At 40.9% G+C, this 12251-nt stretch overlaps 2 protein-coding genes and 1 non-coding gene across 3 annotated transcripts; 1 reads left to right on the forward strand and 2 right to left on the reverse strand.

Moving 5' to 3' along the window:
- Positions 1 to 206: 206 nt before the first annotated feature.
- On the reverse strand, positions 207 to 1448 carry LOC133261217 (olfactory receptor 2AG1-like). The gene has a single exon (XM_061439731.1). It carries the CDS (start codon positions 1186 to 1188, stop codon positions 256 to 258), a length of 933 nt encoding a protein of 310 aa, XP_061295715.1. The 5' UTR covers positions 1189 to 1448; the 3' UTR covers positions 207 to 255.
- Positions 1449 to 5500: 4052 nt separating this feature from the next.
- On the forward strand, positions 5501 to 5606 carry LOC133227224 (U6 spliceosomal RNA). Its single transcript, XR_009729776.1, has one exon. It is a non-coding gene; the product is annotated as a U6 spliceosomal RNA (small nuclear RNA).
- A 3355-nt stretch (positions 5607 to 8961) lies between these two features.
- On the reverse strand, positions 8962 to 10640 carry LOC133261218 (olfactory receptor 2AG1-like). The gene has a single exon (XM_061439732.1). The coding sequence runs from the start codon at positions 10010 to 10012 to the stop codon at positions 9068 to 9070; it is 945 nt and encodes a 314-aa protein (XP_061295716.1). The 5' UTR covers positions 10013 to 10640; the 3' UTR covers positions 8962 to 9067.
- Positions 10641 to 12251: the final 1611 nt, after the last annotated feature.

The raw sequence follows: 12251 nt of genomic DNA on the forward strand, positions 1-12251 counted from the left end.
ATAATTCAATAAAAATAAAAAAATGAATACTTACATAAATACAGTCTAATACATATCTCAGAAATTCACAGAAAGACAATTTAAAATAGCATTTGACAAGTAAAGCTACATTCTTCATTTTTCTATTAAAAGATATACTCTCCACTATGGTGCTTTTGCCATGAGTATTTCATTTTTAGCAGAAAAACTTCTGACTTTGAGGAGGAATGAATTCTGGTGTCAAGCTATAAGCTCTCCCAAGATGGTGAAGTGTGTTCATAGCATATATTTTTGTAGGACCCTCCTCAAGGCCCCCATAACCTCTTTATTCCTCAGGCTGTAGATGAGGGGGTTCAGGGCTGGGGTGACCATCGTGTAGAAGACAGAGATGATGTTGTCCTGCTTGGGGCTGTGCAGGGAACTGGGCAGAACATACATGAATGTGGCAGCTCCATAGAACATCCCGACCACAGTCAGGTGGGAAGAGCAGGTGACCAGGGCTTTCTGCCTCCCTTCATTTGAGGGCATGTGGAGCACAGTAAGTAGGATTAGTGTGTAGGAGGCAAGAATAGCAACAAGAGGTGGAATCAGGAAGGTCACACCAGTCACATACAACATGAGTTCATATCTAGAGGCATCTTCACAGGCCAACTTCAATAGAGGTGGAATCTCACAGAGTAGGTGGTTGATTTTCCGGGACCTGCAGAAAGGGAAGTGCATGGTATACAGGGTATGACATAACGCATTCAAGGAGGCCAGGACCCAGGGTGTGGCCATCATGAGCCAGTAGACCCTTGGCCTCATGAGGACCATGTAGTTCAGAGGATGACAAATGGCCACATACCTGTCATAGGCCATGAAGGCCAGTAGGAGGTCCTCTGCACCACCCACGGTCAGTGCCAGGAACATTTGAAGGGCACAGCCCCCAAAGGAGATGGTGTTTTCACTGAGCAGAAAATCTATGATGGCCTTGGGAGTGACAACAGATGTGAAGAGGAGGTCCATGAGAGAGAGCTGCCTGAGCAGGAGGTACATGGGCACGTGGAGCCGGGCATCCATTGTGATGACCAGGAGCAGCAGGCCATTGCTGGTGAGGGCCAGCATGTACAGGACTGAGATTGTGGCACAGAGCAGCCCAGGAAACCCACTGTTATTCAGAATCCCCAACAACATGAAGCCACTTCCCAGGGTGGAGTTCCAGTGCTCCATTCTTGTGTTGTTTCTTTAGTTGCCTAGAACCAAGTAGATTCTTGGTGAATTTTTGTTATGATGGCTCCATAGTTTTGTAACATCAGAGGCCCTGTAGGATGGCCAATCCAATGGTAACTGATTTTTCCTCTTGATCTCTCAATTTGTGACTCTTTATATCTTGCTAAAAAGAACCCATCTAGTTGGAGAATAAGCATCACAGTAATAGATAAACAGTAAGAGGTCACTAGATGAGAATATTATTCAGGATCTAAAACCTAAATATATATCTCCCCAGAAAGATCAAATCACCTCTCTCATAACAATAAAGCAATATTCTGACATCCATGCTTCTGATTTTTCTGGTACTTAGGTTTTAAGTATAATGTTTAATCAAATGATTTACATGCCCAGTCTGCTCTGCATAGGCCTATTTTGAAAATGTAATACTAAAACAGGTACAGAAATGTGATTTCAATAAAGCACCTCAATATACTTCCCCAAATAACTTATGTTGACTTTGCTGTAAGCATTCAAAACTGTAGTCACAGCCTCATTAGAAGAGATAAAGTATGTCCAACTTAGTTCACTGGACCAGGCTTTCGCTCTCTATGAGCCTAAGAGAGAAGGGATTATAGACTGTCTGCGACTAGAGATTGTTGAGTTTGAGGTACTGTCACTATTAGAGCTAAACCTTTAGGATCAATGCAAATAAAAAAGGGTTTGTTTTTTTTTTTTAAATAGGTTATGATAAAATGTCAGCCTGAGATTACTGAGAAATATGATAAAAAATAAAGACCTACTCAAGAAATTAAGATTGTTTTGGGCAGAAGTGGTAAAAGATGTCAGAAGCAAAAGAGTTTGTGTTGTATGCTGTAATCTGGCTCAATAATCCTAGCTTTTCTCTCTTGCACCTTATCCAGATCCCCATTCTCCCTCCTGCAGGGCCAGGGTACCTACACACCACTGAGGAGCCACAAAGAGGAGGAAGATGAGTTCCTGTTCTGGCACCTGCTCTTGGGGTGTGGTACCCAATCTCAAGGAGAAAATCAAAGAGACAGGGATCTGAGGTTGACAGAAATCAGCCTCATGCATCTTAGGAATTGGGCAGATAAATCCAACTCTGAATATAGGAATCTGTAAGTGAAACATATTTCTCTGTCATTTCCCTCCACTGTGTCACAGATTTGGCATTTACTGGTTTCTATTAGTCCCTATAGGGTTTACAGGATTTTGATGGTAAAAAGGTGTTAGAGCATGTGATAGACCTATCAGGTGCTTTTTAAAGTTCCTTTGGAGGCATTTATTATAATCTAAGTGTAAATATATTTATCAGGAGCCAGAAAAAGTACATGGGGTCTGAAGACAGCTCCTGATGCTTTCACCAGGAAGTAGATACCCTGGCCTGGGATGTAGCATAGAATCTTCTGTCAGTCCTCACTGATTCCTCTTCATGTTTAGAAAGCCAAGAATAGAGGGAGTTGGGGTGAGGTTTAGAGCCCAAGCACCAGAGATCCTAGAAGACAGAGTAGCTGAAGTTCTTAGGTCTGCACTGGGCTTCATCTTTTAAGAGGCTGTCCCCTGAAAGTGAGCCAATATTCTTACCTCAGGTGGTTGAGAAACCCAGCTGCTTGACCACACAGACTACCCAGGGGATTGAGGGTCACGGAAGATCCAGTAGAAAAGGAGAAGGAAGGGGACTTCCCTGGTGGTCCAGTGGTCAAGACTCTGTACTACTACTGCAGGGAGCAAGGGTTCAAGCCCTGGTCTGGGAACCAAGATCCCACATGTTCTACAGTGCAGGCAAAGGAGTTGAATAAATAAAATAAAGTAAAATAAGTTTTTTATGAAGAGAAGGAAGATACGACCTTTCCAGCAGTATTCAATTTGTAAAATTTTGGCTAAGTTGGGTTAGAAGTCTGAGGAGTTTGACCAAGAGAAGTATAGGACTCCTGTTCCTTCAGTACCTCTGCAGATGTGCTCTGGAAATGTGGCACTTACAGATAGAGAGCTAACTGAGTCCTTGGGCCTTGGAAGTTTCTATGGAACAAGAATACGGCTTACCTCTTCTCAAGCCTGTAGAGAATTAGGAGAAACTTCTAATTCAGAAGCTGTGTGCTTCTGTCACACAGCTCCTCAAGTAAGAGGCTCATTAGCTATGATGCATTTGTCAGACAAAGTTCATCGGTACTGATGCTACTCTTGCTGGGGTCTGGGAGAAAAATTGAAAGCAGTGGGAATCTGGAGGAAGTAGATATTAGAAGGGCTGCTCAGAGGAGACCCAGTAATGACTGATCTCACTGTCCCTGGGGCCAACACCGAGCCAGGGCCTGTCCTGGGGGAGGCTGCCCAGTTTCCTCATCTCATAACCCCACCCCCTCTATTCTACCCCTGTGTTTAGAGGGACGTAGCCTAACTTCTCAGCAGAAATGGTCTCCCCTAGAAAAGCTGGTTGTGGAAACAGGATGGTAATGAATCCCTTTGGGCCTGTTTCCTGGTCCTGTATCCCTGCACTCTTCTCTCACTAAATGAGCTTGGAGGCCCTGGGTTTCTATGTCACCTAAGGGAGGCACTGATGGCCTGTTTCCAAATTACGACAGAACTGAGCAGAAAGTAAAGGTCCCTTTCATGGTCAGCCAGCCCTCTACCCCAGATTTAAGGTGGGTTTTAGGGCATCTGTGAAATGTTGCTTCTCACCTCCATAGCCCTGGCCTCTCTCATCATCCTCTTAGAATGGACTAGTTAAATCAATATGACTGTGCTCTGTGAAGTCTGTAATTATCAGGTCTTCTCTTCATTGACCTTTGTGTGAAAGTCACTCAGTCGTGTCCAACTCTCTGTGACCCAGGCCTAGGGGAATTGCAATCCAAGCCAGAATTCTCCAGGCCAGAATATTAGAGAAGGTAGCTGTTCCCTTCTCCAGGGGATCTTCCCAACCCAGGATTCAAACCCAGGTCTCCTGCACTGCAGGCACATTCTTTACCATCTGAGCCACCTCTGGCGATCTGTTGTATCTTCTACATAAGTTTGTGTATTTGGTGTTATTATTGTCTGCCACCAGTAACATCTGAAGAGAAAGTACGAAAATCTGTGAATATTGGGCAGGAGCCACAAAAAGAAATAGAGACAGTACTGAAGTTGGAGAATGTTAGTGTTAATGAAAATCTTTCAAATGCTCTCAGAAAAAAATGACAGATTTCCCACGGACAAAGACAGATACAGACAGAAGATAGTGGAATTTTAACTGCCAGTAATCAGACAAGAAATAAACACCTTCAAAAGCAATGAGGGAACATAACTGCCCCCACTTAGAGTTCTCTCTATGCATAGATAAAGTATCACTAGAGAGTGAGAACAAACTACAAACAGAATCACAAGACTTTACCACCAAAGATGCCCAATAAAATAATTTCAGCAAGAAAAAGTGTGATGCCTAGGGATGTTTACAACACAGGAAGCAATAGTGAACACGGAAACTGACTCAAGAAATGTGTTGCTAATTCTAACTGACCAATAATAAATATATTTGTATTTCAAAATAGTACAATTGAAATTCTTGACAAAAATCAAGAGATGGCAGGGGAATTTTTCCATTGGTACTTAAATAAGGCTGTCAAAGGAGAATATTAAAAACTTCATATATATTTATCTCCAATTATTATTTCCCACATTTTTTTCATTTTTATTAAGGAACGATTTTCATACAGGAAAGCTCACCATTTTTAGTACAGGTTTTGACAAATATATATAGTATATAACCACCATCAAAAATCAAGATAGAGAAGTTGTATTGACTCCCCAAATTCTCTGTTGCCCTTTGGTATTCATATCCCACCCTCACCCAAACTCTTGCTAACTCTCTGATTTGTTTACTGTTGTTCTTATTTTCATATTTTTCTGCATGTTATATGAATGGTTTCAGATATTTTGAGTCTAGCTCCTTTCACTTAACATAATATGTTTGAGATTCATCCGAATTCTGCTATTAGTCTGTTACCACTTTTTGCTGAGCAGTGTTCAATCGTCTGGGTGTATCATAATTTGTTTATCCATTCACCAGTTAAAGGACATTCGTGTTGTTTCCAGTTTCTGTTGTTTGTGGAAAAAGTCATTCTAAATATTCACATATAGGTTTTTGAGTAAACATAAGTTGCTATCCACTTGGGTAAGTACCTTGTAGCGAGCTTGCTCACTTATGATAAGTGCATTAAGTTGATAAGGAACTGTTTTCCATTGTGACGAATCCAATTTCATTCCCAATTTTATTCTCATTTTTCATTCTGTTAAGCGATAAAATATAGAGTCTTTAAATTCTGATTAAAAGTGAAGAAAAGTGCTTACTTTGGCAGCACATATACTGAAATTGGAACAATACAGAAAAGATTAGTGTGGCCCCTGTGCCAGGATGACAAAAGATTCATGAAGTGTTCAAAATTTTTGTTCATTGCAATACTATTCACAACTGCCAGGACATGGAAGCAACCTACATGTCCACTGACAGATGAATGGATAAAGAAGGTGCAGTACTTATATACTAATACAGTGAAATATTAGCCATACACAGGAATTTGAGTCAGTTCTAGTGAGATGGATGAACCTGGAGCCTGTTATACAGAGTGAAGTAAGTCAGAAAGAGAAAAACAAATGATGTATATGAACACAAATATGGTATCTAGAAAAATGGTACCCATGAACCTATTAATATTTGTAGGGCAGTAATAGAGATGCAGACATAGAGCACAGCGGGGGAAGGAGAGGGTAGACGAGTTGAGAGAGTAGTATTGAAACACACATTTCGGAAGTCCGAAACATACATTACCACAGGTAAAATAGACAGCCAGTGGGAATTTGCTGTATGACACAGGGAGTTCAGTCCAGTGTTCTGTGACAACCTAGAGGGATGGTATGGGGTGGCAGGTGGCAAGAGGGAAGGGACGTGTGTAAATCTATGGCTGACTCATGCTGATGTATGGCAGAAATCAACACAACATTGTAAAGCAATCATCCTGGTATTAGCATTTAAAGAAAAAAGAAGAGTTTGGGATAATGAGCAGGGTCATTTAAGCAAGTAAACAAGGATGTGCAATTCAAGACAGAAAGTCATTTGGGGACACACACACACACACAGAGTTGGAAACTGAAAATTAATGAGTTAAATCCTGACTATTTAGCAATTCTGGAACTATTCTTAAAATTATTAAAAGTCTTTCTGAGATATGTAGATTATAAAGATTTATTGTATCTTCTATGGAATGTAGCTGTTAATCACTATGCCCTTTTAGGCTCATTGGTAATCGTTAGTATTAAAATTCACATTTTATAAAATATATGAACAGTCATTTCTTTGTCAGACAGATGAGTCATACACCTCTGTCACTGTTTGACAAGCACTACTCTAGTGCTGAGGGATTGAGTGGGGGCAGCCTGATTACGGTGGCATGAATCATGAATGGTAGAAAAGCATCAGAAGCTATAGGTACAGTTAAGTCTTTCAAGACTATTTGCTCTGAGAAATGGAAGGGGGAGCCTCTTTAAGATGGGAGATACTGGAGCATGTGTTTAACCTGTAGTAAATGTTCTTGTAAGGAGGGAGATGATACAGAGGGAAGCAGGAAATTCCAAGACCAGTATCTTTGAGAAGTGAGAGAGCCTGGCTGAAGAGTACTATTGGAGGATCTGGCCACTGATGGCCTCTTTTTTATTTGACAGTGGAATATTAGTCATAAAAAAAGCAATTCTACCACTTGTATAGCAATGTTGATGGACCTAGAGAATGTGATGGGCTCTTCTGAAAGAAAAAACACTATGTGCAGACGGGCTGGTGAGTGTGGTATTGGAAGGTGAGGGAGTCCTATATGACGCCTTCTCTTTTCTCAGTGATGCAAAGTCATAAGCTAAGAGTCAAGGGTGTTTTTAAAAAGAATAACAGATTTATTAGGGTAGGGCAATAGGATACTATGTCCCTGGAATTTAAGACTGAGTATTGTAAAAAGACATTATTTCCAAATCAGTGTGTGAGTTACATGCAATTGCAATTAATATAGGATTTTTTAGACATTTAGCAGATGACTCAAAAGTTCATCAGGAGGAATAAACAGATGATAAAACTTTAAGAAATATGAGGAAATACGAGAAAGGATACCCCTTACAAAACACAGAAACTAGAGAACATACCCAGAAATACTCCCTACTGCTCTACTTCTAAAAAGAGAGTTTATAGTCAAGGGGTTGTAAATAATAGTGAGAAGATCCATGATAGGAGAAAGTTATTAAGGAAGCTAAAAGTAAAATCAGCTATTTAGAAACATATTAACTTAAAGTTTCACCATCCATCATGTACCAAAATAACTGCAGAGAAATTAAAGCTAATGTCACTTGTGAGATTATTAAAGAGATCTAAGAGAAATATGCAAATTTCTCTGAACAAACAATGGGAATTGTAATGGCACAATTACCTTAAAAATACAAAGGAAAATATGAATATATGAAACTACATAAATATTGGAGCACTTCTCTATCCAACAGACTCCACTACATATCTAATTTTAAACCTCAGTAATAAACTAAAAATAAATGTTGGAACATGAATAACTGTCAAATTGTTGGGGACCTTTGTCTATAAAGAGCTAAAATAAAGAGTTAAAATAAAACCAAGTAAGTAATATAAATGAAAACATCTGTTACATTTTCATTGATATGTTTAATAAATTAGCAAATAGTTCATATAATGAGATAGCCCTAGAAAGAGTACAGTGAGGCAGGCACTCCCACATAATGCTAGCCAGTATGCAAACAGTTTCCAGCTTTCTCAGAAGCAGTCAGCTCTGGCTCTTTGTAAAGAATTAATTTTTTTTTTTTTTTGCCTATATCCAGTAATTTCACTTCTAAAAATTTGACCTACCATAGTAAGAAAATTTGGGGGAACAAAATTAAATGTAAGCAAATCCCTAAATACATTATATAGGATTCAAATGATGATACTACATAGTCATTTATATTGATCATTTATCAAGACTATTTACTAGTTATTCATATAGCAGCTAGCACATATTAAGCACTATTTGCCAGGCTCTGGTCTAAGTGTGTAATTATCTTATTCAAGTCCCTACAAAACATCATGAGGTTATCATAAATCCTATTATTATCACCACTTTTCAGATGAGCAAACTGAGACACAAATGATTCAATTTAATGTTCACAGATGATAAAGTGACAGCAGAGATTACACTCGGCACGCTGACCCCCTCCCTCCCTCCCTCCTCCTCTTCTCTCCACCCCTACCCTATAGTGTTCCCTCTTCACAAGAAGAAGCTTCACCAAATTTTAAATGACAATAAAGCAAGACCTTAACCAACATGTACAGAACTATTTGGTAAACTGCATGTATGAATAACCCAAAAAAGTGAATGCCAAACTTGAGAGTCCCTTGGACTGCAAGGGGATCCAACCAGTCCATCCTAAAGGAAATCAGTCCTGACTATTCATTGGAAGGACTGATGCTGAAGCTGAAGCTCCAATACCTTGGCCACCTGATGAACTGACTCATTTGAAAAGACCCATGATGCTGGGTTTTATTGGTTTCTGTCTTTTAATTTTAAATTAAGTCACTATTAAATTTTCCCATTTGGATTTTTCCATTATCTCAACAAAAACTGTCCCTTGAAACTGAAGTAGATGCATAGACACAAACTGATTCTTCTTTCCAAATAATTATTTAAACAACAGCTACATAACAGACAAGAAGTCCAGTATATCTAAGAATCTTATTCAAACAAGAGAAGTCTTCCTCTGATTTTAAGAGGCTATTGGAGTTTGCTCAGACTAAATCTACTGATATTGATGACTGATACATGATATTGACTGAAACTTAATCCCCTAGCATGTCTATTTTGTAACTGTGTCAGGAGTGTGTCCGCAGCATGTATTTTTGTAGGACCCTTCTCAAGGCCCCCATGACCTCTTTATTCCTCAGGCTGTAGATGAGGGGGTTCAGGGCTGGGGTGACCATCGTGTAGAAGACAGAGATGATGTTGTCTTTCTTGGGACTGTGCAGGAAACTGGGCAGAACATACATGAATGTGGCAGCTCCATAGAACATCCCGACCACTGTCAGGTGGGAAGAGCAGGTGATCAGAGCTTTCTGTCTCCCTTCATTTGAGGGCATGTGGAGCACAGTAAGTAGGATTACTGAATAGGAGACAAGTATAGCAACAAAAGAGGGAATCAGAAAGGTCACACCCATCACATACACCATGAGTTCATATCTGGAAGTATCTGCACAGGCCCACTTCAACAGAGGTGGAATCTCACAGAGCAGGTGGCTGATCTTCCGGGACATGCAGAAAGAGAAGTGCATGATATACAAAGTATGACCTAAAGCATTCAGGGATGCCAGGACCCAGGGTGTGACCACCATGAGCCAACAGACCCTTGGCCTCATGAGGACCATGTAGTTCAGAGGATGACAAATGGCCACATACCTGTCATAGGCCATGAAGGCCAGTATGAGGTCCTCTGCACCACCGAGGGTCAGTACTAGGAACACCTGAAGGGCACAGCCCCCAAAGGAGATGGTGTTTTCACTGAGCAGAAAATCCACAATGGCCTTGGGAGTGACAACAGATGTGAAGAGGAGGTCCATGAGAGAGAGCTGCCTGAGCAGCAGGTACATGGGCACATGGAGCCAGGCATCCATTGTGATGGCCAGGAGCAGCAGACCATTGCTGGTGAGAGCCAGCGTGTACAGGACTGTGATTGTAGCGCAGAGCAGCTCAGGAGACCCACTGTCGTTCAGAATCCCCATCAATATGAAGCCACTTCCCAGGGTGGAGTTCCAAGGCTCCATTGTGTTGTTTCTTTAGTTGCCTGGAAACAAATGGATCCTTGGTGAATTTTTGTTATGGTAGTCTCATAGTTTTATACCATCAGAGTTCCCATAGGATGGCCAACATGAATCCAGTGGGATGATGCCTTTCCCACTGGTAACTGATTTTTTTCTCTTAATCTCTCAGTTTCTGACTTTTTAAATTGTATCTTGATAAACAAAGAGCCCATCTAATTGGAAAATAAACATCACTGTAAGAGCTAAACATTAAGAGATTACTACATGAGGATTGTTCAGGACATCAAACCTGAACATGTATCTCCCTAGAAAGTCAAATCATCTCTTTCACAACAATAAAGAAATATTCTACTACACATGCTCCTGATTTTTCCTGGTACCTATGTTTTAAGTAGAATGTTAATAATTTATATACCCAGTCAGTGTTCTGCATAAGTCTTTTTTTTTTTTTATTGATTTTCTGAAACAGGCAGGGAAATGTGATTTCAATAACGCACCTCAATATACTTCTCCACATAATTTGTGTTATTCATCCTACCTTCTCACTTTTGCTTAGACTCAGATCCCCATTCTCCCTTTGACAGCGCTAGGGTATCCACACTGGATTGAATGGCCACACAGAAGGAGAAGAAGAGCTCTTGATCTGGAAATGGCTCTTGGAGTGTTGCACCCAATCGCAGGGAGAAAACAGAGAGCCAGGCACCTGAGAATGACAGGAATCTGTGTCGCTCAGTGTGGGAACTGGGTAGATAAGTCCAGTTTTGAACACAGTGAAGCATATTTCTAAAAATCACTTTCCTCTATTGTGTCCTATATTTTGACGTTTCACTAATTGCCATCAACCTCTACAAGGTCCACAGAATTTTGATGGTAAAAGGTATTACAGCATATCACAGACTTTTCATCTACTCTTAAATGTTCCTTTGGAGGCATTTATTGCAATGTAGCTGCCAACACTTTTATCAAAGGTCAGCAAAGTCTGGGAGTTTAAAAACAGGTCCTGAGGCTTCCAGCAGGAAGCAGATACCCTGGTCTGGGATATAACTTAGAATCTTAGAGCAGACTGTCAGATTCACCAATTCCTCTTCATGTTTAGAAAACCAAGAATATAGGAGTTTGGGATGGGGTACAGACCAAAGCACCATAGAACTTGGAAGTCAGAGTAGCTGAAGTTCATATGTGTGCACTGGGCTCCATCTCTCAACTCAGCATTCCTAGAAGCTGCACACTTTCCTGAAAATGAGACAACACCCTTACTGTGGGAAGCCAGCTTCCTGAGCACACGGTCTGTCCTGGAGATAGTCTGAGTGAAGGAAGTTCCAGTAGAAATGGAGAAGGAAGATAGGCACTTTCTAGCAATATTCAGTTAGTTTTTTGCTAAGTCGAGTTAGAAGTCTGAGATATCTGACCAAGGTAGGTGTCAGGCTTATTCTGTTCCTTCAATTCTTCTGGAGATCTTCTCTGGAAATGTAAAAATGCAGAAAGAACATCAATACAGTTCTTGGATAGCTTCTATGAAACAAGAAGATAGTTTTCCTGTTCTCACACCTGTGGAGAATTATAAGAAGCTGCTTCTGTCACACAGTTCCCCAAGTAGGAGGCCCATCTAGGTCTGCAGCATTTGTCTGACTGGGTTGGTGGGTACCAATGCTCAGACTTTCATTTACACTTGCTGGGGAATGGGAGAAAAATGAAAGCAGTGGGAATCTGGAGGAAGTAGATATTAATTAGAACGGCTGCTCAAAGAAGACACTGCAATGACTGACCTAACTGTCTCTGGAGCCAACACTAAGCTAAGGCCTCTCCTGGGGGAGGCTGCTTGGTTTCCTCACCCATGACCCCACTTCTCTACTCTATTCTACCCCTGTGTTCAGAAGGACTTAGCCTCTCAGCTGAAATGGCCTCCCCTGGAAATGTTGGTCCAGGACACAGGGTGGGACCTGTTTCCTGGCCTTGTATCCCTACACTCTTCTCTCACTAAATGAGCTTGGAGGCCCAGGGTTTCTATGTCACCTAAGGGAGGCACTGATGGTGCATTTCCAAACTACTGACTGAATTGAGCAGGAAGCAAAGGTCACTTTCATGGTCATCAGTCCTCTGCCACAAATTTAAGGTGGGTTTTGGGGCATCTATAGCATCTTGCTTCCCATCTCCACTCCCCTCGCCTCCTGACAAAAGATTAATCTCCAAAACAGACAATCAGTTCAGGCAGCTCAGTATCAGAAAAACAAACAACCCACTC

Source organism: Bos javanicus, chromosome 15 (assembly GCF_032452875.1).
Source record: "Bos javanicus breed banteng chromosome 15, ARS-OSU_banteng_1.0, whole genome shotgun sequence".
Taxonomy (NCBI): domain Eukaryota; kingdom Metazoa; phylum Chordata; class Mammalia; order Artiodactyla; family Bovidae; genus Bos; species Bos javanicus.